Source organism: Danio rerio, chromosome 15 (genome assembly GCF_049306965.1).
Source record: "Danio rerio strain Tuebingen ecotype United States chromosome 15, GRCz12tu, whole genome shotgun sequence".
Lineage (NCBI taxonomy): Eukaryota > Metazoa > Chordata > Actinopteri > Cypriniformes > Danionidae > Danio > Danio rerio.
In genome coordinates this window covers 30,961,830-30,989,346 of record NC_133190.1, presented here as the reverse complement: position 1 = coordinate 30,989,346, position 27,517 = coordinate 30,961,830, and the positions used below count along the sequence as shown (strand labels likewise).

Sequence of the window (27,517 nt, the reverse complement as noted above, 5' to 3'; positions counted from 1 at the left end):
GACCCCCCAATAAATCAGGGACTAAGCCAAAGAAAAATGAATGAATGAATAAAAAACCTGTAACAACTGAGTTCCATATTTTTTTCTAAAGTTTCCAGGTTTCTACCATTATTTTACAAATCCTCTTTTGTGTTCAACAGAAAAGGATATAAAAGCAGGGTGGGTAAATTTACATTTTTGGCTGAACTACATTGTGTCAATGTAATAAGGTCAGATCAGCTAAAAAAAAACAGACAAAAAAAACAACTGAAATAAATTAATAGGAAAAGTTTATGAGAGGGAGTGGGTAATGCTGTTGCCTCACAGCTAGAAGGTAGCAGGTTCAAGTCTCAGCTGAGTCAGTTGCCATTTCTGTGTGGAGTTTGCATTTTCTCCCCGTGTTAGCATGGGTTTCCTCCGGGTGCTCCTGTTCCACCCACAAGTCCAAAGACATGCGCAATAAGTGAATTGGGTAAGTTAAAAATGTGTGTATGTGCGTGAATGAGTGTGTATGGGTGTTTCCCAGTGTTGGGTTGCAGCTTGAAGGGCATTCGCTGCGTAAAAAAATATTTTGGATAACTTGACAGTTCATTCTGCTATGGTAACCCATGATTAATAAAGGGACTAAGCCGAAAAGAAAATGCATGAATGAATGAAGTTTATGAATAATTTAACTTATGTGCATTTGTCTGGAGGAGTTTTATTAAATTCTTAGTATTAAAACCTGTTAGTCTTTTGTGCTACTATACTGTTCCTTTCTTCATTAGAGGGGTTTAAAATAATGTATGCCAATAACCTCAAACATGGTGGCACAGTGGCTTGGTGTTAAACACTGTCACAACACAGCAAGAAGCAAGGTTTGAGCCCCAGCTGGCTGGGTAAGTTGGTGTTTCTGTGTGGAGATTGCATGTTCTCCCCATGTTCGCATAGGTTTCCTCCGGGTGCTCTGGTTTCCTCCTTGGACCAAAGGCATGCGCTATAGGTGAATTCAATAAACTAAATTGGCCGTAGTGTTTGTGTGTGAATGAGTGTGAGTTTCCCAGTAACACCCATACACTCTTATTCACACACATACACTACAGACAATTTAGTTTATTCAATTTATCTATACGTGTCTTTGGACTTCTATACATATAATATAATAACCAAACCCCAAAAGTATATGCACTTTTCTTTTTCTATCTTATAGTTTGAAGATTTGTATTGGAATGAGCTAATGTAAATTGGGCCAAGAAAACAACACATTGTGCTGCAGTGGGTAGCGCTGTTGCCTTGCAGCAAAAAGGTCGCTGGTTCGAGCCTCGGCTGCATGGGTCATTTGGCATTCCCCGTGTTTACGTGGGTTTCTTCTGGGTGCTCTGGTTTCCCCCACAGTCAAGACATGCGCTATAGGTGAATTGGGTAAGCAAAATTGTCAGTGAGTGAATGTGAGAGTGTATGGGTGATTCCCAGTGATGGGTTGCAGCTGGAAGGGCATCCACTGCGTAAAACATATGCTGGATAAGTTGGTGGTTCATTCCAATGTGGCGACCCCAGATTAATAAAGGGATCTGAAAATAAAATGAATGAAGGAATAAATAGAATCGAATGTGGAGGACTAGTATAAATAAAATATATTAATGAGATGATATTCCTTCTAGAAACACGTTATTTTAAAGTAAAAATTCAGAAGAAACAAACTTTTTTTCTTTTTACTGAGTTAAATTTTTTTAAAGCCTATTAGGAGATAGTAGGCATGTAATTAAAGTTATGTAAAATTCATCTCCATACTGGTGGGCACGACTGCAGGGTCCCTCTGCTGGGTCGGCCCCCGCCTGTGCACTGACGACAGTGGGGCAAAAGAGAGAAAGCGAGAGGCAGACGTCAGAGAGAGGGATATGCAGCCCGCCATACAGAAGTGTATGGGGCAGTGGATGTAAATAAACCGTGTACAGTATCCATACTTTACTTATTCCCACCCCCTTTTGCCTAAGAGACGGGCTTGGATAATGATCGGGGTAAAAAGATTATGGGGGCCACTCAAAATTAAACTGATTACGTCCGAAATCTGATAACGTAAGGGGCCTTCTGAAAATCTCATTCATCTTTGGGAATCGCAAAGTCCTCGTAGCGGCACGACAGAAGACACCGCAGGAAAAAGGAAGGAGAGAAAGAGAGAGAGAAGGGTGAGGACCGGGAGCACTGGAGAGCTCGTCGCCGGCTTCCGGACATTTCGGGGCGGCATTAAAATCGCAGACGTCGCTCCTGGAGGGAAGGAAAACCAGATATCTTCAGCACTGGACTAAAATTTCTGGAAGCAGCAGCTTTTGATTCAGCGATGTCCAGGAAAGTCCAGAGAAGCGAGGTGTGCGCCGACTGCAGTGCACCAGGTAAGGCTGAGATTTATGGATCAATGCGTTGTTGTGAGCCATGGCTGTCCGGGACTCGCCTGACCGCGGCGGATTGCGGAGGAGTACCAAGCCCGCGTATGCGAAGGGATACTGGGTTAAGCGCGCCAGGAAAAATGCCTAAAATTAAGGCCGATTCTGCGGCCCAACAAATCAGATTTTAAACGCACTCTTAACTTATATGTATCTTTGTAATGCGGTTGAACAGTGGTTGTTCAAGAAGTACAATCTTTTAGTGTATTCACAAAACTTGCATGACTTTAAATTTGGACTGCTTATTCCTGCTTTGCTGCCGTGGCTAAAGTTTTACCCCTTCTCGTTGTTAGCACCCATCCCAAGTTAAGTTGACAAGCCTGCGAGGTGCTGTCAATTAAAATGACCATATTTACTCCACACTTAGATTTGTTTATATGCAGATATTGTAGCGACAGCTTACTATATATTTAAATTGTGTTTTAGTAAATACTCCGCACTGAAAGCTCTATATATCGAACAATGCTAACTGTCAGTAGGCTAGGCTTGGTTGCTAAGTAGCCTGCGGACTCTCATTTGAGTCTCTTCCCAGTTTTAAGTAAAACACGTTTGTGTATTTAGAATCAGTTTTTATGACTGCAAGAGGTCCTACTTAAACATATTCGGTACATTTTTTGCGAATTTAGTTAGTATGAACATGGGTTGAGAATAGATAGATAGCTAACTAGCGCTAGCAGGTTGACAGGACACATCTAACGTTAACTCTGACGTGGGTCAGTGTTCGCTTCTGTTTGCTCTTGTCCACTGAATTGCTTCTAGATAACGGTTGTGTTTGTTATTCTTTATAATAAAATTAATAGTGGTTTAAAATATTATTAGACAAACTGTTTTTGTAGTTACCGCATGGTAACGTTAACCTTAAATTAACGATATGCTACATTAACCGTAGTTTAACTTTGGTTTGACAAATTGTAGTCAATGCACTAAAACATGTGTAATAGACTTTTATTATAGAAAAACTATGAATAATTTGATAGTATGTTGAGTTAACTGATAGTATTGCATTTAAATGCTGGAAAAAATGCTTAAATCTGGTCTTTATTTTACTGGTCTTAGTTGGTCTCCCAGTATGGCCAAGCTGTTGTGTAGCTGGTCTCCAAGCTGGTCTCTCAGCATGACCAGCTTAAAAAGTCCCTAAAAACCCACCTAAAACTAGCCAACAGACCAGTTTGACCACTTGGACACCACCTAAAAGCTTTAAACCAGCTTAAACTGTTTTTAGCACAACTGCCATTTAAAACGTATCGCTACATATTTCCATATTTCTGTAATAATTATGAGCAGTGGGTGAAATCTATCAGCGGTAATATACAAATTTAAGATGTTTTTAGATTTTTTTCTTTTCAAAGTTACTAAATGGGTTTGTCCTAAATAGAGCATAGGTTTAAATTATTTATAGCCATTTCTAGTTCCATCATGCATGCCTTAAGACACAATTTCCTGAAACCAGGGTCAACTTCCCTCTTTTTCCCTATAGCATTTTTATTTTAAATAAATAGGAACTATGTCGTTCTCAGCCATTTGTCCTCAAATGCATTGCTCAATAAATTACCAACAAGCTTAAACCAACCAAATAAAGACACAAGACCGCCTTCAGTTGTTTACAAAACATGTTTTAAATGCTGCTCAGCTGTGCCGTCACTTCAAGCCCACCCTTGGCCTTGCTCATTTAGTCTCACCGTCCCCATGGGGGGACCGAGGGGTGGTACGGGGGGCATGACAGCTGCTCTCTCATCCACAGCTGCTCTCTGCTCTCCACAAATGTACAAGTGTGTCTTGTTTTTGACAGTTTAGTTCTGTTTCACCTCTTTGGCTACCTGCAGTCTTGCTGTGAGCTCGACCAAAAGCTGTCACCGATGCCTGTGGGTTCAGTTATCAACAAAAATCCCCACCGATAGTAGTCATACAGTGCAAGAGCCAACATATTTATGGCAAGAGCGGTTTCTAGAAACAAAAATCACTGACAACATGTGCATGCATGTTTTTTTTTTATTACACTATGTTAAACCTAGCAGCAAATTGATTTGAGATTAGTTTAAGCTGTTAATGTTTACAAATGTCATTGATAATAACAATAATTAAAGCACAATCGATTTTTACGTTTTGAAGTATGTCATCTCAATGCATGTCTTCATCTGAATTTATCTGTTAGTGTGTGTGTAATTAAGTTCAATACTATTTTACATGGTGTTCTGTTGATTTATAGTTTGTTATTCAGTATTAATTTGAAGGTTTATCGTTTAATTAATAATTTATCAGTAAGTATGGTCTATCTAGCTATCGGTTTTAACAAAATCCAACATCGATTGACCTCTACTACTGCAGTGCACTAGAGCTTGTCATTTTCGTGTTTAACATGTTGTTGGAATGTAGATAATGGTAAGTGTGTTGAAGGCAAGTAACTGATGACTGAGAAAGGAAGAGGAGGAGGAGGTGGAGGGATGGTGGGCAGACAGACGGATGTATTCTGGTAAATGTGTTATTGGAATGAATGAATGTGGGGAAGATTGTCAATTGCATGGTCACTGAGGGCTGAATGACGCCCTGTGTGAAGAGTCTGTGTGTGTGTGTTAGCGAGTGGTGTGTAATTTCATTAGATGCGAAGAGAAACTCGGGTTTGAAGATGCTTCTGTTAATGTTATGAAGCACTTTTAGAAAGGATGAGGGTGTAAGTTGGCATCATCTTTGATTTTTCCCACACACAGGTGCTTGGCTTCGTTTCTGTTAATGTTCATATTTAGACCAATAAACAAGTTTATGGCACTGATTTATTTTTAATTAAGCCCAAAAATATTAGGTTCTTCTCTGCATGCTAGAATTTTTTTGGCTGTAAAATGAACATTTGCTGGATTTAAATAAGCCTTTCCTTCAGTAAAAAAAAACTGTCATCTTCAAAAATCCATTTTAATTTTTGATGAATGTGGGAGTTTAGTTCACATGAATAAAATAAATGCCTTTAGAAGTGAATAGACTTTTTTAAGAAGTCATTTTTCACCGGTTTCCGACAGCGAGTTAAGTTAAAATGTAGAACATGTAAAGCTAAGCTGATAATTGTGGAAAACAGAAATCCAAGTGATGGAGCCGAATAAAATAAATTCTGAGGCTAATTTATTCTTCTGTGGCCACTTTGCAGCCACATCTGATCTCTGGTTAAGTAGGACGGTGGACTCGTTCTTGAGCCTTATTTTGCACTTTATTGACGATGATTGGAAGCTGCGCCAGAGATGCTTTTAGACAGCAAATAAAACTCGTCAGTAAACTCTGAGGGCAAAAAAAATAAGTGAAATAATTGTTCATTAATGGTAATCAAGTTAAAATGTTCAAAAAGTCGAGATTTTGATTTTTGTCCAAATTGCCCAGCCCTATTTTAAATAAAAAAATATTTTTTTTGTAACTAGAAAACCAACACTTCATTTTAGCAGTCGTCGATTAACCAGCCCAATCCCACAAAGAAAAAAAATGGCTAATTCATATTATTTTATTTAGATGAACATGTATGATCTTTGAAAGGAGGCCCCCAAACCCCACTCTTAAACCTACTCATTGGGAGATGAGCAAATCATACACTGTAAGAAACACTGTTTCCTTATATTGTGATTTACAAGTGTTTTCCGTTTACAGTTGTAAATTGTATTATGGGGGTTTTATCTCAGTTTTGTTAAATTTGATGTTGAAAATTTAACTTTACAGTTTGTAAAGTGACTTTTATTGACATTTTAGTAGTTTGAGACAATATATTGTTTAAGAAGTAATATTAGAGAAAACAAAGTTTGAAAAATAACAGAAAATGTTCTGGTAGCTTATTACTAGGTTTTGTGCCGTGAATAACAACACCAAACCAGACAATATATCACTTCACACAATCAAATATGTAAATAAAAGTCAATTTTTACAAAATTTTCAACATCAAAAGCTTTTGGAGGAAGATCAGAGTCTCACAATGCAATTCAAAAACATAAATAAGTGGAAAAAATTCATCAAAAATCTAAAACAAAAATATGGAAAACATTTTTACAGTGTACAAATTAGAGTTGGGCAATGTCGACCAATTTGGCATCATATAATGTCTAATGTGAAACATCGCGATCATCATAGGTTTATTAATTATTGATGAATAATTAATTAATTCATAACTGATTAATTATTTGTAGCCTATCGTTTCAACTAACTGACTCACATGGTCTTTGTTTTACCCATAACCAAATCGTAAACAAAGATAAGTTACACACAAATTACCACCTGTCAATCACTTTTTCCGCGGGACTCTGACATCAATAGGCAAAGTAATCTGTGTCGTTATAGTGCGTCGACAAACTTGGTTGGTTAAAAAAAGGTGCACAACCAACAGTATCTGAGGTTTTTGCCAAAAAAATTACTAAGTACAAGCATGAAAGCGAAAGATTGAAGCAGTCTACTGACACCCTGACTTGTTACCTGATGAATTAATAAAGACAAACAGTCGTTAGATAGAGACAAGATTAATTAAATATCACGTTTAACAACTACACATTTTTTGCGAACAGGTTGCTGCTGCAACTAGGGTGGTGCTAAGGATTGTGATGCCGACACAGCATCGTGATGTCTATCAGCCAATGGCGATCGACGATGGCATCATCTTTTGACCCAACTCTTGTACAAATGAGATTTTTCCAAATAATATGAATTAGTCACTTTATCATATTGAGATGCGTTGGATTAAAAAGCAGCAAGAATAGAGTGAATTAGGGGGCACTTACACTTTGCTATCTGAACCTTGCCCATGTGCGTTTCCTGGTTCGTTTGAGAAGTGTGAGTGCTTCGTGTTCGGTTGGCCGGCCTGTTGGAAGAGGTGTGCCAGAGTGCGGTTTGCTTGGGCTGTGGCGCGGTATGCTTAGTTATAGGATTGTATTCCTATTTCATTGAAGAAACACTTGTAGATTGGTTCATTTTTGTTCTGGACAAAAATGGAACTAATGCGTTTAATTCTGGTTTACTTGGTGTCTGTGTCATTTTAAGAACAAAAAAATAACTCAAAACAGATACTGTGGTTTCTCCTTTGCACAATTGATGCAATAAAAATAAAGATCTGCTGCAGAGATCAGTTTGCTGAACTGTAATGTGGAATTTAGCTTCTGTGTGAAGAAAACACAGACATGTTTTTAGTGAATTCACATTCTGTTTTTAGATAGTTTAGATGTCTTTTCCATGTTGGCATTTCGGTTGAACACAAACGCACCAAGGCTGGAAGGCAGCACTCACATCAAATATAGAGTTTGTTTGTAGTGAACCAAGTTAACCCTGCCAAGTGTGATCACACCCTTAATGTATTTAAATTGGGGCTGTAATTTCTATTTAAAAAATAGGTGCTTTTATTTAACAAGGATGCATCAAATGAAAGTAAGAGGAATTGTGGTGCTTAAATTCTTCATGCTTTGTATCCATCAAACATTCCTGAAAGATTACTTAAAAATATTAAGCAGCACAACCTCTTTGAAATTTGATGAAAAGAAATGTTTCTTAAACAGCAGCAGGATCTTGTTATACTATACAGTAATGGTTCAGCTTCGCCATCACAGTTAAAATAACTAGAAAAGGCTGTGATATTATTTCCCAATATTGGTGTATATATATCAACTTCAGCCATTTTTAGATGTTGTATTGTGTTCACATTCATATGGGAAATCAATAATCGTGTTATGACACTGTTTACATCAGTGCAGCGTAATCTCCTGCTCACTCTAATCGTATCAAGCCCTGCTTAGTGAGATTCTGTGGATGAGATTATGTGCATGAAATATTGTGGGTGCTGGTTTAATTTTAGACAGATCCTGGGGGCCTGTGGCAGCCAGAGGCATACTTCTGTCACACTGGGTCTTAGTCATTTTTCTGTTTACCTGAATGTCACCTTGATCCTGACTGCACTTGTATACCCCACCAGGGCCCTTTACCTCAAAAAGCCTCATTCATTTTTGAATTATGATGTGGTGTATGCCAAAGATGCAGACAATATGGCTATGAAAAGTACATGATCCAGACATATAAATGGAATTTACTGTATAATTTGGAATTTAGTTGATTTTAGATGTAAAAATCCAGTGTAGCTACACTGTAGTAGCAAGAAATGAAACACTGAAGTAGTTACATTGAAATGGCTTAGTATTGTCTAGTTTAGAGATGCCCAAAGTAGGGCCCTTGAAAACTGAAGACCGGGGTGGCTGGGTCGCTGGAGCACTTCACTTTCTATTCAAGACTAAAAAGGGCATGTGCACTGCACAGGTTAAGGCCTATGTGTGCACATGCCTGAGCACAGAACTTTAACTATAAATAAAGTATTGTTATGGAAACTGTGTTCATCTTAACTGAAAGCTACGTTGTGTTTGCTGGCCTCACGCATCACGCACCTGTCAGTCTGTCAGCACGCCACCTTAAAAGGTTAAACAAATAACGCACAGCACTACTACAGTTACAGAAAAGTTTTGCGCTGTTATAATTCACTTACCTTTTAATGCGTTTTGGTGCGAATGTAACCCGCTATAAAAACAACAAAAACAACGACTGAATGTTTTGAATGAGAAGCTGTAATGTTGCCTTGGCGGGATGAATTTTGGTGGGGTGCCCCGCCATGGCAGAATGAACGTAGCGGAAACCATGTAGTGGCTGCCATATCAATATCGGGCGGTAAATGCTTTTTGTTATGTTATTGCTATGGGTCTGACTCTGATATCAATATTTGGCCAATATCTTTAAGCCGATAGATTATATAAATGTACAGAGCTACCTGTCTATATATATATATATATATATATATATATATATATATATATATATATATATATATATATACAGTTGAAGTCAGAATTATTAGCCCCCCTGAATTATTGAATTATTAGCGCCCCTGTTTATTTTTTTCCCCAATTTCTGTTTAATGGAGGGAAGATTATTTTAGCACATTTCTAAGCATAATAGTTTTAAAAACTTATTTCTAAAAACTGATTTTTTTTATCTTTGACATGATGACAGTAAATAATATTTTGCTTAATATTTTTCAAGACACTTCTATACAGCTTAAAGTGACATTTAAAGGCTTAACTAGGTTAATCAGGTGAACTAGGCAGGTCAGGGTAATTAGGCAAGTTATTGTATAACGATGGTTTGTTCTGTAGATTATTGAGAAAAAAAATAGCTTAAAGGGGCTAATAATTTTGTCCCAAAAATGTTTTTAAAAAAATTAATAACTGCTTTTATTCTAGCCGAAATAAAACAAATAAGACTTTCTCCAGAAGAAAAAATATTATCAGACATACTGTGAAATTTTCCTTGCTCTGTTAAAAAATCATTTGGGAAATATTTAGAGAAGAAAAAAAAATCAAAAGGGGGCTAATAATTCTGACTTCAACTGTATATATATATATATATATATATATATAGATAGATAGATAGATAGATAGATAGATAGATATGTGTGTGTGTGTATATATATATATATATATATATATATATATATATATATATATACACACACATTCATTCATTCATTTTCTTGTCGGCTTAGTCCTTTTATTAATCTGGGGTCGCTACAGCGGAATGAACCGCCAGCTTATCCAGCACGTTTTGACGCAGCGGATGCCCTTCCAGCCGCAACCCATCACTGGGAAACATCCACAAACATTCATTCACACATACTCAATACACTACGGACAATTTAGCCTACCCAATTCACCTGTACTACATGTCTTTGGACTGTGGGGAAAACCTGAGCACCCAGAGGAAACCCACGCGAACGCAGGGAGAACATGCAAACTCCACACAGAAACGCCAACTGAGCCTAGGGTCGACCCAGCGACCTTCTTGCTATGTGGCAACAGCACTACCTACTGCGCCACACTACAATATTTTTTGAGTTGGTGATTCAGTTCATAAGATCAGTTGAAAATAAAAACAGTTGTTTACTCTATAAAAAAAAAAAAAATATATATATATATATATATATATATATATATATATATATATATATATATATATACACACACACACACCAAATTTAGAGTTATCAGTTATCGAAACCCTTCTCAATGATACCTCCAAGATTAAAATAAAACATTGTTGTATTAATTTCTACAACCACATCTGTATTACCCAGCTAGACTTCATTGTGTTGACAGTTTATACAAGCAGACTCAATGACAACAGAGTTCAGTCAGTGTAGCGCTGAAAACCTAATTAAGTTGATTTAAGGTGTAGGGAACTTTTTTTGTTATTTGTCAAAGAAAAACAAGTCAGTCTTTCCACTTCCTAGCCTCATGTGTCTTTTTAACTTGTTAGAAAAACCACCTCTTGATTTGATGATCTTATTTTATTATAAATTTTTTTTTAACATTCATTCTCTCTTCTTAAATCGCTATTCTCTTGTGTGTGTTCAGACCCGGGCTGGAGCAGTATAAACCGAGGAGTCCTGATCTGCGATGAGTGCTGTTCTGTACACCGGAGCCTGGGCCGTCACATTTCCATCGTCAAACACTTGAGACACAGCGGCTGGCCTCCTTCCTTACTGCAGGTGCCTAAAGAGAGAGAGACACACACACAAATACATTTCTGCAGTTTTAACAAGTTAACAAATGCATGGATGTGCCTCAGATGGTGCAGACCCTGGCCAGTAACGGCGCTAACTCGATCTGGGAACACTCTCTGCTGGATCCAGCACAAGTTCAGAGTGGCCGCAGGAAACCAAACCCACAAGATAAAGTCCAGTAAGCCATCTCATCAACCATTCATGCATCATATACCAGCATGCCATAAAAACAGAAGACCGGGTATAATTTTTGTTTTTATTGGTCTGTGCAGTATGTAATTGTTCTTGTGGAGTTTCATGTAATAGTAGAGCACCGAGACCAGACTAGCAGATCCAGAATAAATTAGAGGAGGTTTTTAAAGTAAAATACAGAGTAATTAGAAAGTCATTTGTCTGAGCGATGGTTCAGTGGTTCAGACAGGCCCTGGTATTTCTTTTTAATGGCAGAATATGAGTACCTATGTTTTTATTCATGGTACTCTCTAAGACCAATACTAATACCTGTAATTGTCATACCTGGACAATTTCCAGGTATCAAAAAACATAGTAGCCATTAGGGATGCAACAATACAGTTAGCCCACGGTTCAATACATACATCAGTTTTTTAACACTGTTTTCGGTTCGGTTCTCATGGCTTGACACTTGTTTTTTAAGTTTTTGTTATTCTATAGGCAATAGGAAAAGTAAGAGGTTAAGGAGAAAAAAATAAAAGCGATTTATTGCAATACTCATTTTGTTTTACTTAAAAGCCAAGAAAAGTACACTAGTTCCTAGTGTATTGTATAAAAAAAAATGAACACTGAAATCTCACAGCTGCAGGTAGCCCATGTACAAACTGCGGAACACATTAAATCTTACACTTTGAAAATAAACATATGTGTGAAGTTAATAAATATAAATTGGCAATTTCAAATAAACATATTTGTACTAAACATGAATAAACCATCTTAGTTATCTATGTGCGGAAAAAATGCGAGGCTGTAGTCCAGGGGTATTTAATTGGTGGCCCGCAATTTGTTCTGGTCCTCCAAATAGTGTGACCAAGACATAAATTATTAAATTTTAAAAAAATTAAATTATTTAGTTCAGTGGAAAAATGCCCGCTATAGCTATAAAGTATTGTGCGTCTGTTCAAATCAGTGTGAGCTGCAGAGGCTGCGCAAAGCGTGAGTCACCATAAGCGAGTGGTGCGGACAGCCGAAAACATTTGGATACGTTTTGTGGAAAATACCTTTTGTAAAATGCACTGTAATCATTAATAGGGATGCAACGATTCGCTGATTTCACTATTAACTACCCTTTAATTCGTCACAGTTAATTAATCGTAAAGGCTTCTCTAAGTCGCATTTCTGTTGCACGGAAAAGTTATGACAAGTTGCCAACTGTTCACTAGTTTAAAGATCCAAGTATGTACATCGGATTAACTGTAGCAGCGGCCGTTTCCATATCACGTCTTTTACGCTTGCAAGTTTATTTCTTTTTTTTTTAATATTATTTTTTCGAGGGTTTTCACCTTTATTTTTGATAGGACAGTAGAGAGAATTGTCAGGAAAGCATGGGGAGCAGAGAGAGGGGAAGGATCGTCATAGGACTGCGAGGCGGAATCGAACCCAGGTCGCCGCGAGCACCGGAGTGCATGTATCGACGCACTAACCACTACACCACTGTCGCTGATGCAAGTTTGTTATTTTAATGTAAGAATGACAATATGCCCGTACAAGTGGAGCAACGCGCTTGCCTCTGTCCGGGCGCATGCAGTAGAAAACATCTCACGGTGAGAGTTGTGCGTGCCTTTCAGTGTAATGTCAAGTGCCCTCTAACTTTAGGCATAGTGATTGGATGTTTACTCGTGGGGAGGAGTTTCCTCGTCTCAGCTCATGGACTTACAGGCACACACAGTCAATTCGGTGAGATATAAAATGCACATAAATTGTTTAAATGCAAAACGGAGAAAACCGCAATTCACAAGCGCGTATTGAACCATGGAGGTCGTACCGAACGGTTCAATATTATATTGAGAACCGTGGCATCCCTAGTAGCCATGTTTCCATCCACATATTTTTAGGCACATTTTGCCTTATCACATAAAAAAATGCTTAAATGGAAAGACCAAGATGTGCATATATTTTGAAAATGAGCTGTGGCGAGTGAAGTGGGGGTGAGAGCCGTGAGGGCGTACGAGGCGGGTGGCGTAAGTGAGATAATCAGGGGCACCTGGACGCGTCACCTGCCTCGAGTCTCATAAAGGAGCTCTGGAAGCTAAAAGGAGGAGAGAGAGTCATTTTTACACTACCACAGCAATGACATAATAATAAAATGCTGATTAAAAAAATATATCTTAGTCCACCTGATTAAAAAGTACATCCTGGTCATCAGTAGGGTTGGGTGATCTAGCCTAAAATCAAAATCTCGATTAATTAAACAGTTTTTTCTTTCTTTTCGCCAGCTTATCCAGCATATGTTGTTACGCAGCGAATACCCTTCCAGCTGCAACCTATTTCTGGGAAACATCCAAACACACTCATTCACTCTCATACACTACGGACAATTGAGCCTAGTACCCAATTGACCTGTACGGCATGCCTTTGAACTGTGGGGAAAACCCGAGCACCCAAAGGAAACCCACACAAACGCAGGGAGAACATGCAAACTCTACACAGAAACGCCAACTGACCCAGCCGAGGCACGAACCAGCGACCTTCTTGCTGTGAGGCAATAGCACTACCTACTGCAGCACTGCGTTGCCTATATATATATATATATATATATATATATATATATACACACACACACACACACACACACACACACACACACACACACACATATATATATATATATATATATATATATTTACACATACATATATATATATATATATATATATATATATATATATATATATATATATATATATATATATATATATATGAATAATTATTTTTTCAATGTTTTTCATATTAAAAGTAGAAAATAAGCAGTATTTCTTCTAAATAAAATAACAACAATAATGATAATAATAATAATAATAATAATGATGATATTATAGGTGATGTGTTTCTTGCATCTTCTGTAAACAAATATTTTAATGTAAAGTCGCTCCAACTGGCTCGCTGCTCTCTGCGTCATCCACGCTCGTCGCGATACCAAACCAACCAATACAAGAGCTTGCACTATGCGTCGTCGTGACTTGTAGTTACATTTTTGAGTGGTGCGTGTGTATGTGACTGCACATAGGCTGCTCTGGACCATACGCTCGACGCAGAAGTAATGGAGCAAAAGAAGCATGAGTCACGTGACTCCACATGCCGCAGGGAAAGCAGTTAAAAAATTCACCTGTAAACGATTTTATGTTCTGAATGTCGATTTCGATTACATTTCAATTAATCGCCCAGCCCTAGTCATCAGTATCAGAGCGTTTTTAAAAGTATCAGCAGGTGAGGTCCATATCAACACAGATTCTAGAACACTCTAAACACATCATAGTGAGTGATGAAAAATTGCCCATTTCCTGTCTCATCTTCACTGCACCTCTAATAAAAAGGTCTTCAATTTGACCTCTCAAAGGGAGTTTGATTGTGCAGCAAAATAGTGTAAGTACATATGCATCTATCTGTTGGTGTGTGAATGTGTCCATTATCTGTGTGTGTGTAATTTTCCAGCTCAAGAGTTTCACTTCCATCAGAGTAGAGTCCAGTAGTTTTAAATAAGCAGTCGTGATTACATTGATGTGGATAGGACTATTATTGAGTATGAGTCCCTTTTTATGTTAATTTATTAATATTGACTTTGTTCTCCTCTTATTTCTGCACTCTTCACCCTGCAGCCCCACAAAGTCAGAGTTCATTCGCGCCAAGTACCAGATGTTAGCCTTTGTCCATAAGTTGCCCTGTCGTGATGACGACGGAGTCACTACTAAGGACCTTAGCAAGGTGAGACCATCACACAAGGCACTGTTTATCTCAGTCTTTTCCCTTTTACTGTCATTCTGTCTTTCCTCACGGCCTCTTTCTGCTCCCCACTGTCTGTGCCCTTGCAGGAGGGCCCTTAAAATGACACCCCGCTAGTGAATAAATGTGCCTTCCTCAGTGCTATTGAACGGCCCTAATGAGAGGATCTCTTTCATGCTGGGTCTCTCTCACATACTCGCTTATTCTCCTGTTCTTGCCTGCAGCAACTGCACTCAAGTGTGCGGACAGGAAGTCTGGAGACATGTTTACGGCTGCTGTCACTGGGGGCACAAGCCAACTTCTTCCACCCGGTAAGATCAGTCGTCTTTTGTTCTGTCAGGTGTTCTACATCAAAACGAAAGCAGATATGACCATTAATACTAGATAAAAGGAGAGAATATATGTTTCTGTTACTGATTTAGAGCTTTATTGCATAAATCTGAGGCCATGAAAATGTTTCATGGATATTCAGAATAAAAGAAACAGGAATTTGTTCTATGTATTAATAAACATTTTTATTATTTACTATTATTATTATTTATAATTATTTTATGTTATATATATTTATTAAAAAATGTTTAACAAATAGAGTGGTCCTTCACTCTAACATGGTTCACTTTTGGCAGCCTCACAATTTCTCTGATTTTTTATTTTTTTTGTGCAATTTGACAATTTTTTTTAAAGCGCATTGTGTACTGGGTCCTGATTGGCTTTGGGGGGAAAAAAATAAAATAAAATATATATATATACATTTTTTCCCAATGTCTGTTTAATGGACAGATTTTTTTCAACACATTTCTAAACAAAATTGTTTTAACTGATTTCTAATAACTGTTTTGTTTTATCTTTGCCATGATGACAGTAAATATTATTTTACCAGATATTTTTCAAGACACTTCTATACAGCTTAAAGTGACATTTAATGGTTGAACTAGTTTAATTAGATTAACTGGGCAGGTTAGGGTAATTAGGCAAGTTATTGTGTACCAATGGTTTGTTCTGTAGACTAAAGAAATATATAGCTTAAAGGGGTTAATAATTTTTACCTTAAAATGTTCTTTAAAAATAAAAAAAAACTGCTTTTATTCCAGCGAAATAAAATAAATAAGACTCTCCAAAAGAATTTTTTTTATAAGACATACTGTGAAAATTTCCTTGCTCTGACTTTAACTGTGTTATAATAAATAATCTATCTATATCTATTAAAATAAACAAACTAACCCTAAGCCTAATAGTAAAATACAGTAAAAACCGTTTAAATCTATTGAAACTCATTGATCTAAAGGTGGTTTGGTTTGTAGCTGGACATCATTGTTCTGTACGGACAAGCTGTTAATTAGTGTGTTCACACAAAGCATAGTTTCTGAATCAATGGACTTGTGCGACTCTGATAAAGTACGAGTCACAGATGTGAAGCATGTGCAAGCTAGTTATTATAATTCTAATCATCATTACCTTAACTGTTTGCTTATACAACTGAGAAAGTAGTCCCAGTTGACGCGCAGAGGTTGGAAGTTTAAGCCACAGTTATGTCTGTAATTATCAGTGTGGCTGTTTTTGAATCCGAATTACCCTGTTCAATCACAGAAAACGGGAAATTCCATTACTACTATAATTTTAATATGACAAATTTAATCATGAAATCAAATAATTATAGAATAATATTTAAGTTAATTTTAATCTAACGGCCCACCTGCAGGATCGCTAAGGCCCACTAGTGAACCATTGAGAATCTCCACTGTAGACCATTGTCAATCAATCTCCTCCGTGCCGTGTCACTTATACAGTACAGAATATGTTCAGCTTGTCAAAACTACATAAATCTATGATCGCTAGCAGTGACTCTGAAGTGCTGTATTTTATGTTTGCAAGTTTTCTCTCCACATTGTTGATGAAACATTCTACACCGTCAAAGGCACCTGCAGTAACACCCAAAAGGCAGAGGAAGAGGCTAACCATTGCACAAAAAGTTGAACTTTTGAACATGTTAAAGGAAATAAGTGAAGATCAAATGGCTTTAATCTTTGGGTTCATTTCATAATACTGGAATTATTTTTCTATGAAGGTTTGAACTTTGAGAGCGTTTAATCAAGAGAGAAAAGTGTAAAAATGTTAATACCTGTCTGAGAAAAGTGTATAAAGTGGGCAGTGAGGGGTTTTACAGCCTTAAAACGTCTATAATAATTGTAAAAAATAAAGCTGACTATTTCGGATTTCGCCTATTGCGGGCTATTTTTAGAACATAACTCCTTCAAAATTAGTAAGACAGAAACTGCAAGCTAAAAATAACAGTGAATTCAGGCTGTTAATATGAACTACAATAGTCACTCAGATGGTAAACAGCACTGCATTGTTATCTTTTTGTATCCACTTGTTTATAACATCCGATTTGATATCCTACATCCTTTCCAAACCAAAATATTTCTAGTTTTCTTTTGTAATAATATCAAATGTCTTTTTAGACTTGTTTTTCTTTTTTTAACATGTTTTACAAAACATGCTTGATTGACTATATTTGATGTTTGCATTTATTCTGTTACTTTAGAATGTACAATATTACCGTAAAGCTTCAAGCTGCTTTGGGACTATATGTTTTGCATAAAGATCTATGTTATTAAAGCTGACTTGATTTAACTTAAGGTTATTAAAAGACAAACAGTCTATATGCTCACTATATTAAAGGGTTTTGCATAGGATAAACATTTTCTTAGTTCCTAGAACTATTGGCACCACAAGAAATGGGAACACCTTTCGTTATAAGAATGACTAAATTAGGTCATACTTTAGGGTAAGATCTAACTCAGCCCAACAGAAACTAGTACAGAAGCGTAAATATGTATTGATTGATTGAAGGCATTCTATACAAAACAATTAACACTGTATTTTAGACATTAACATAAAAAGCTAATGTTTTACCTGTGTGCAGCATTGCTTTAAAGGTGTTCTTTTCTCAGACTTGATGATATGTAGTTTTTTTAGTTGGAGATTTAATTTCACAGCCCTCTTTTCTGCTCTTTAAATCACAACTCGTGTATCTATCACAAACTCACAAACCACACAACTAAAACACAACTTTGAACAGTATCTTCCATCATCCAGTTATTGCTTTTATTGGCTGCTGCTCTTGATGTTGCTGTTGGTCGACAAGCATCACTTAAGAGTTTCTAGTGACCGTGTAAATACAAACATGAAAATGCCCAGAGAAGATATATTTCTTGAGGGACCGACCTGATGGTCAGTTCCTATTACTGACTTCCTCTAACAACCTGGTGTTAAAGCTCTTATTTTCTGAAACGGTGGATCTGAAATGTAGACGTGTAGACTGACTATGAAATCAGCTGATTGAACAGTGGCTGTAGAGAGATTCTGATGGTATGAAAACCTTGGATAAAATTATCACGGTTTTACGGTATCATGGTATTGTGATCACTGCTCTAAAATATATTCTTTTTAAATGTCTGGGTAAGAAACAACAACTTTTTCACCTTTGTGAAAGATTTATAATATTTTGGAGCAGTAAACATGTCAGACTAAATATTTCAAATGAATCTTTGACTTCTGATGTCTTCATTAGTTTCAAAAACATAGATTTCTTTACAGTTTAAAACGACACCTTTAGATATCTTTTCTGCTGGAGATACTGTTGTCCTAAGAAACAAAAATGTAAAAAAAATATTACACATACATTAAGAATGGTAGTACTGAAAATGTTGGCGTTTTTAAAACCTTGACTTTTCTAAACCGCGGTATACCTTGAAAACGGTTATCGTCCCATGCCTATCACTCACACCCTTGATGTTGCCTCCACAGGAAAAGGGCACAACCCCTCTCCATGTGGCTGCCAAAGCGGGACAGGTTCTCCAGGCTGAGCTGCTGGTTGTGTATGGAGCGGATCCGGGAGCTCCAGATATCAATGGCCGAACACCCATAGACTATGCACGGTAAAGGCCTTCCATTCATCTACTGTCTCTCTGTTGAGCCATTCCTCCTCTCTGTTTGTCCAAACTTCTATCCTTCCATCCATACTTCAAAACTTTTATCCATACCTCCATGCATCTTTGCTTCATCCATCCATACTTTCATCCTTCCATTCATCCATACATACTTCCATTCATCCATACTTCCTTCCATCCATGCTTTTACACTTCCATCCATCTATACTGCCATCCATACTTCCATTCATTCATGCTTCCATCCATCCATACTTTCACACTTCCATTCATCTATACTTTTACACTTTCATTCATCTATACTTTCACACTTCCATTCATCTATACTTTTACACTTTCATTCATCCATACTTCCATGCTTCCATCCATACTTTCACGCTTCCATTCATCCATGCTTCCATCTATCCATACTTCCTTTCATCCATACTGCTATTCTTTCATACTGCCATCCATCCATATTGCCATCCTGTCATCCATCCTTACATTACCACTTCCATTCACCCTTACCTCCATAATTCCATCTATCCATTTATCCATACTTCCATCCATTCATACTTCCATTTATCTATTTTCCATCCATCCATTCATCCATACTTCCATGATCCGTCCATCCATTCAAACTTTCACACGTCAATACTTCCATCCATTCATACTTTCACACTTCCATTCATCTATACTTCCATAGATCCATCACTCCATGCTATTGTAAATGTTATATTAAGTCAGTAGCATTACCGTAAGTTGTTTAAGATTGGAACATTCTACTCTGTTCAAAAAGCAACAAAAAAATTACCTTACAGTCTTCCTCACTTTAAACCTTTGTATGATAGTGTGTGTGTAAATGTATTATTTTTATATAGTGTGTGATGTGACTTTATGCTTGCAGGCAAGCGGGTCACGTGGAGTTGGCCGAACGCTTGGTGGAGTGTCAGTATGAGCTCACGGACAGACTGGCCTTCTACCTGTGTGGACGTCGCCCAGGTGAGTATTCAATATTTCTTTAATAATGGTGATAAATCAGTGTATGGACCTTCTTTAAAAAAATCCAGATTGCAGAGAATGGATAAGTTTCTAATGCATTTTCAACCAACCAAATTCAGTGCAGATTCCACATAAAAATAGGCTCAGCGCTGAAACACACATTACACCTAAGCTTCTGCTGTGAGGTTTACACTTGCAGTGTGAATACTGCAACCTGTTAATTTGGGCATCAAAATCAGCATGTCCTGTTTGTGCGTGGTGTAAAATAAGCAGTCTGTCCTCTTGAAATGAGGATGAAAACTTCTACATTGTTTTTCTTGTGTCTGTGTTTTTGCAGATCATAAGAATGGTCATTATATCATCCCTCAGATGGCAGACAGGTACATTGTTTGAGTGTTTTTGTATGTGTCTGACTCATAATAGAAATAATACTGTCTATACATATTGAGAAGCATCAGTGCAGTTTTGTTTATTACCTGTCACCATGCATGATATCCTCCCTCAAGTCTTTTCCTAAGCACTGCCCGTATAGGGTAGATAGAGTGTTAAGATAAGTTGACAGCGGGTGTATTTGAGTGTGCTGGCCAGCAGGTTGTGCTACACGGTTAATCAGATTACATTAGGACACAGCGTGCCCTTAACCTGAAAGGCTGACAAGCTCAAATGCACCATATCTGAATGAACTTTACTGACCTGTCCAGAAGGAATGTTGATACGGGGTCTGTCCCTTTTCTTTCTCCCTCTATCTTACTGTCTTCTGCCCACTTTTCGGTCTCGCTCACTCGTTTTCTGTTCTCTCCATCTTGCTGCGCTTTTGGAGGCAGAGCTCGCCCTAAGTGCCCGACGCAGAGGTATCTCTCTCCTTCTCTCTCTTTTCATCCCCCTCTTCATAAACTCTGCTCACTTTCTTTCTCACATGGACTTCATCTGGATGTGGGTATCTGGAGAGATGAGGCAGGAGTTGGAGATTTGCACAATATCATGTGATTTTTAAGGGTATGTTCACACTTGCGATGTTCAGTGTAGTGAAAATTAGCAAAACCATGAGCTATAAGGCAAAAAAGGACCTTATGTCACTGTATTAAAGTAACAAACTCAAGCATACCTATTTTTGTTTGTTTTGTTTTTACATTTAAACTTAAAGTTCAGTGCAGCTGTTTAAAATGTCATCTGCTTGCAGCTGGTCTACATCTGTTGAGGAATTCCTGATGCGGTTTTTACATCTTTTCACAATCTTCAAGAGTTCTCACAACTCCAATAATATCATGTATGATAGATGTATGTCGATATCATAGACTGTAAAAGATATGGACGTAGTATCCATGACGTCACCCATAGGTTTCTGAAGAGCGCAAATAAAGCTACAAGTAGGCGTGGCCAATCATCGCCATTTTGTTCGCACATTGTCCCAACGATCGCTGGTGACCAAACAAGTGAAAAAAAGAAGAGCCTGAGCGGAGCCACAGAAGCCTGCTCGCATTTTGCGTAGACAGGTAAATGGTTAATACTTCATTACCTGCTTCTAATGAACAACATGTGCTTGGTTGTATACTATATATCAATAAAGTGTTATTAAACATCTTGGGGCAATGCTGTGATATAAGTTTCAGCAATTAATCGCAACAAGAAAATCTGATATCCTCATAAGCCTAATAATGTACGCACATAAACACATGTGGCCATTACAGTAGTATTGCTGTTTGAATGTTTAGTAAACTCAAATGGCAAAAAATACATCTTAAAAGTTCCATTTTTCATTCATTCATTCATTCATTTTCATTGGGCTTAGTCCCTTTATTAAATCAGGAGTTACCACAGCGGAATAAATCGCCAGCTTATCCAGCATTTGTTTTGCACAGCAGATGCCCTTCCAGCCACATGAACCCACATGAACACGGAGAGAACCATTTTATTAATGTATTTGTAGTTTTTTAAGTTTGGTCTTAAAAGTCATGACATGATAAGCTAATTATGATCATCATATCATTAAATCAGGTATGAAAGCTAAATTAACCATTACTTTATTTATTAAAAACAAAATTGGGCTTAATCACAAGAACCAAGTGAACTGAACTAAAAGTGTGAACATACCCTTACTGTCAAATAAAAATCAAAATGGTTTATGTTTTCTTACCTATATACAAGGTATTTTATTTCTCTTATTATGCACAATTTAGTATATATAATTATTTAGAAACAAATTAGCTGAGGCCACACAAGCTGTTGGATAAAGTTAAGTAGACAGGGTTACTATAGTATTTCCACTCTTTTCCACATTTATTTCATAACATTGGAGCATTAAAAGCCAGTGGATTTCTAACAAATTATATCAAGTAAAATATATTTGTCCCGTTTAGAACCCTCCTGTTCCTCCTCATGTTTTTCGGCTACCCATGTCCCACCCCATCTATCCATACATTCATCAATTCATCAATCCATTAATTCATCCAGCTCGTTCTTCCCACATGTCTCCTTTCCTCTCTCCTCATCTTTCTCTGTCCGCATGTCTCCAGCATCCTTTTACTCCTGTGTCTGTGTCTTTGTCTTTGTGTAGCCTGGACCTCTCTGAACTGGCCAAGGCAGCCAAGAAGAAGCTCCAAGCGGTGAGTGATGCAGGTTGATGAGCTGCTACAGAGAATTTTAGGGATTAGATTTTGTTAGACTGGCGCAACCCAAAGCAACAAGTGATAAAATGTGTGGTTCATTCCTAAATGATTCTTTGTTTTTTTTTCCAAATGCTAGCACATATGTTCAGGTGAACTTGTATTGTAATTTATATATAAATAAATAAATGTGTGTGTGTATAAATACACATATATTCATCTATCCAAAAATTTGTACTCCCAAATTTATATGCTAGAAAAAAATATAAAATACAAATAAAAAAAAAATTGTAGTTTTTTTTGCAATATTTAGCTTGAATTTAATTGTATTATTTTTTAATTTCTAAGGATGTTTGGTGACTAAATATTATTTTAATAAAATATATCTGTTTAATAAAACTGTTTTGTTCAATTGCATCAACATATATTGTCTATATTTACTGAGACGTAGATATTCATTCTTAAATTGGAGTGTTCTAATTTATGCTGAGCACTGTATATATTATGTACACTAATATATAATAGCTTTACAATATGCCTATATACTAAGAATATGTTAAACGAAATATTTAATGAGATGAAATAAAGGTTGGCTTGATTTTAATGGTGAGTTGATAACAATGTTCTGTGAAAGCTTTCAAACTGATGCCATTAGAATAGGAAAGATAGATCTATATTTGTACACTGATTTCACACTTGACCACTGCAAACACATCAACACGTCTTGAATGGTCAGTTTGTGTCGTCACTCACAATAAAAAATCTATGACTTTTCCAATATTCTTAAGTGTGCACAGCCTTTGGTTGTAAAAAACACAAATATTTAACTTCCCTCATAAATGAGATAATCGTTTACAGGTGAGAATGTTATTTTTTTTTCTTTTTAGTTTTTAATATGTACTTAATATACTCACTTCAGTTTCTCTGGATTTACTGAGTTTATTTACTGGGTTTTAAATGGGGTTGAGTGAAATGTGAACTTTAAAAAATGTTAATGTAACATTTCTTACTAATTAAAAACAATTTTCATTTAAAGGATTTTATTTATTTATTTATTTTTTTTTTTTTAGAAAATTTAAATGTATAAGAATAATAAATAATAAATTGTCATTGACATTCAGGATTATTCTACCAAATATCAGTGCTTCTAATGTTACAAAATTGTTTTTTTTTTATAAATATGAATTATAATGTATACATATTCGTATATTTTGGTCTATTTGGAAAGTTTTTTATGACTTTTTGGAAAGTCTAGATGGTGAGTTTAGTTGAACTGATGGTCATTGAAAGTATATAAATTAGACAAATATGTTATTTCTAAATTATTTAATATTAGTATAACTATTTACTACTACAATTTTCTTTTGTTTTTTCAAAGTTTATTAAGTTATTTTGAGTTTATATCATTCTTGTTATATTTTATTTATTTATTCTTTTTTTTTTTTGCTTAACTGAAAAAAATGAAATCTTTGTCAATTTGAAAATGTTAAAAATAAAAATTGTTGTTCAAAAAAAAAAGTATACCTATGATATTGTCATAAATGAATATAAACATGTCTAAAAACATGACACCTCTTTTGGTATTTTATGTCAAAAGAAATGTCTTAATGACTACATTATTATCTGAAATTTGAAAGAAATGCTAAAATTGAAAATCATAGGTCCAGAGAATATGGACCTGGTTGCTGAAATATTTTATTTAATCTTGTAAAAATATCTGTCATCTGTAACTACAGCCAAAGACTTATATTCTTCCTCTTGAAAGTTCACTAATGGAATTTTCATTAGATTTTTCCTAACCAACTAGCTAACAGTCTATATATTTGTAACCAATGCACTGGGAAACTCCAACAACACTGACATTTCATTAATTTATTTTTTTTGCTCCTCACATTAAATTAAGTTGAAGTCAAAATTATTCGTCCCTCTTTTAATTTTTTTTTTAAGAAAATTTTCACAGTATGTCTGATAATATTTTTCTTCTGGAGAAAGTTTTGTTTTATTTCAGCTAAATAAAAGCAGTTTTTAATTTAAAAAAAAAAACATTTTAAGGTCAAAATTATTAGCTCCTTTAAGCTATTATTTTTTTCAATAGTCTACAGAACAAACTATTGTTATATAATACCTTGCCTAATTACCCTAACCTGCCCAGTTAACCTTATTAACCTAGTTAAGCCTTTAAATGTCACTTTAAGCTGAATAGAAGTGTCTTGAAAAATATCTAGTCAAATATTATTTACTGTCATCATGGCAAAGATAAAAGAAATCAGTTAATAGAAATGAGTAACTCAAACTATTATGTTTAGAAATGTGTTGAATAAAAATCTACTTTTGGTTAAACAGAAATTGGGGAAAAAAATAAACAGGGGGCTAATAATTAGGGGGGGGGTAATAATTCTGACTTCAACTGTATGTTCTTCTTACTGTCTGTGACTATGTTTATCATGCAGCATTTTTGATCAGAATAATGACTTCTCTCAGGAATCCTGATTATCCTCTCTTCTCGAGCGACTTGAGTCGAATATATTTAATGAAATCTTCAAAAGCTCAGATATTCTGCAGATATATTTAGCAGATGCTTTGAACTCCCTCTGCTTGCGTTAATCTTTATTTAGCACCTTGTTGGAGCATGTTGCTTTGTTTTGTCTTCTCACCGATGTCTTCCTGTTGTGTGTGTGTGTGTGTGCCCTGTTTTTTTCCATCTTCTATCTGAAGTTTAATGTCACATACTGACGTGTTTGTTTGTTTGTTTGTTTGTGTGTGTGTGTGTGTGTGTGTGTGTGTGTGTGTGTGTGTGTGTGTGTGTGTGTGTGTGTGTGTGTGTGTGTGTGTGTGTGTGTGTGTGTGTGTGTGTGTGTGTGTGTGTGTGTGTGTGTGTGTGTGTGTGTGTGTGTGTGGACACAGTTAAATAATCGTTTGTTCGAGGAGCTGGCTATGGACGTGTACGATGAAGTGGACCGTAGAGAGAATGATGCAGGTAAGACTCAAAACCCCCTTCCCAGCCTCCCCTGCTCTCTCTCTCTTTTCCTAATGTAGTTATGGAACGGTCTGAAGGCGTGAGGAGGACATGAATCTCTGTCCCACGAGACACAGTGATCAGTGTGCTTTATAAACACTGACTATAGAAGGACTTTAGCCGTGCAGTCAGTCTGTATAGAAGGGAGGGAGGGAGAGATGGAAGGAGGGTGAAAGAGAGCGAGGGAGTGCCTCAGGGATCTCTCCTCCTCCTCTCTCTCTTTCGCACTCCTTCAACTTTCGTTCCTGGTAGTAGAGCAGAAGAGGTAGCATGCTGGGATGCCAGGCTGAGATTTTGATGGTAAGCAGGGCTGGAAGCAAGGCAGGGGTCCAAACACACACACATGCACATGCACACGCACACACACACACACACACACACACACACACACACACATAAATACATACAATCCTAACGGGAGGAGTAGATGCTTTCTGAAAACCTCATGACTTCAGAGTCTGTTTGTTTATAATTGTGGTGTTTACATGTGTCCGTTCTATTTCTCAGTGTGGCTGACAACTCAGAACCACAGTACGCTGGTGACCGAACGGAGCGCTGTCCCATTCTTACCCGTCAATCCTGAATACTCAGCGACACGCAACCAGGTAAACACACACACAACTTATTTCTGAGCCTCAGAGGAAGTACATTTTGGGAGGAAGAATTCCTCTCTTGCTGCCCCCTTGCGTAAGGGGACGTCATTTCCACGTGGGCCCGTTTTTGATGGAGGCACAAAGGAGAGATGATATCTGTGGTGCGGCAGGAGGAGGGCTAAAAATAGACGTTTTGTGGTTGTGCAAACGTCTGAGGCTCAGGTTTGGCCGGCAAACCAATGAAAAGTATGTTTTCCAGCTGCGTAACTGCTGTAGACGCACACAGACTCCCTCCCTTTCAGCATTTCCATTGGCATCCTCATCTGACCTTCTCAGTGCCACTGCCTGAAATAGTTCTTTTATACAGCAAGACCACTAAGTGCGTTTGTTCGAAGACACGTTTCCTGCAGGCTGATTGGACAGGCTGAGAATTTCCTGTTCTTTTGCGTATACATGAGGTTTTGAGACATGGAAAGAGATGATGGGCGGAGGGACACACACTCACACACACCCAGTGGTCAAGAGTGGGAGCGCTGAGCTGTTGATGTGGCAGTGCTTTTCAGCCTTAAAAACGTCGCCCTCTGTAATAACATGTTGGAGAACAACTAAGTGCTCAAATACTATCTACTTTGTTTGACAAATTTGCAAGTATCGCTTTATAATCTGACCCAGAATCCCACAGAAGGGCTTTCATTCATAAACATTTTACGCTGCATTCACACTTTTTTAACCTCTGGTTATTTCATGTTTTTGTCTGTTTTGTATAATGAGTGAAGTGTTTTGCAGTTAACACATTTTATTAAGTTTCACTCTGGTTTTAACGTAAACATTAGTGTAAAACAATCAACAAATTTAATCTGGGTGTTTTTATTTTTGAAATCACAATCACTTTGCAAGGCTTGGTAAGATTATGTAATCTAAAGGCTCTATTACTTTACTTGTTTATAATGTGAAGTGTTATGCCAGAGTAGCCAATTGATCCTTTTAATCGTGTATAGCTACCCAATCTGGCCGTTACAATCTCCAATAAACTCAATAAAACTTTTAACTTCTTATTTAAAAATAGCATTTAATTACATTCCTTATAGTAACATTTGTTTAAAAGTTCTCCATTTAAATACCACTGAAGATACTGACCTGACCTATATTTCTTACTATTAAATTATTATTGTATTATTAAATGTATTAAATTATAATCATTTAAGTGAATTAGATATTTTTTTTAAAGAAAACTTGAGCAATTTGACAACATTTGTAATCCTTTTATCTGTTCCCACAAAAAAAAAACCTTGTGGAATACTGCATCACTTCTGTAATGTTTTATGTCATCTTTATCAGAATATGCTTTGTCATCATACTCTGTTGTTCAAACAAGTCGTTGTAAACAAGTTGGCTTGTTATGTGGGTGGGTTTTTATTTGTTATTATGATTTTTAGATTGTTTTTCCTTTTTTTGCTTTGCCTATGTTATATGTGG

The 27,517-nt window shown here is 36.7% G+C and overlaps 1 protein-coding gene across 6 annotated transcripts in view; it reads left to right on the top strand.

Annotated features, from left to right (window-relative positions):
• Nucleotides 1-1,844: 1,844 nt before the first annotated feature.
• git1 (G protein-coupled receptor kinase interacting ArfGAP 1) overlaps nt 1,845-27,517 on the top strand; it is a 49,187-nt gene continuing 23,514 nt past the window's right edge. For 3 of the 6 annotated variants that reach the window (XR_012390894.1, XM_009291756.4, XM_692294.10), the window contains exons 1-12: nt 1,845-2,348; nt 10,799-10,932; nt 11,013-11,125; nt 14,775-14,880; nt 15,123-15,209; nt 18,709-18,839; nt 19,735-19,829; nt 20,167-20,209; nt 20,654-20,680; nt 22,384-22,432; nt 25,337-25,409; nt 25,956-26,053. Coding sequence is in view for 4 of the 6 variants with exons in the window: in XM_009291756.4 (XP_009290031.1) it covers nt 2,297-2,348; nt 10,799-10,932; nt 11,013-11,125; nt 14,775-14,880; nt 15,123-15,209; nt 18,709-18,839; nt 19,735-19,829; nt 20,167-20,209; nt 20,654-20,680; nt 22,384-22,432; nt 25,337-25,409; nt 25,956-26,053 (1,008 nt within the window). In the remaining 2 variants the exon portion in view is untranslated. The remainder of the gene's footprint in view (nt 2,349-10,798; nt 10,933-11,012; nt 11,126-14,774; nt 14,881-15,122; nt 15,210-18,708; nt 18,840-19,734; nt 19,830-20,166; nt 20,210-20,653; nt 20,681-22,383; nt 22,433-25,336; nt 25,410-25,955; nt 26,054-27,517) is intronic. The other 3 variants (XR_012390895.1, XM_073923784.1, XM_005157670.4) reach the window with 1 other exon arrangement.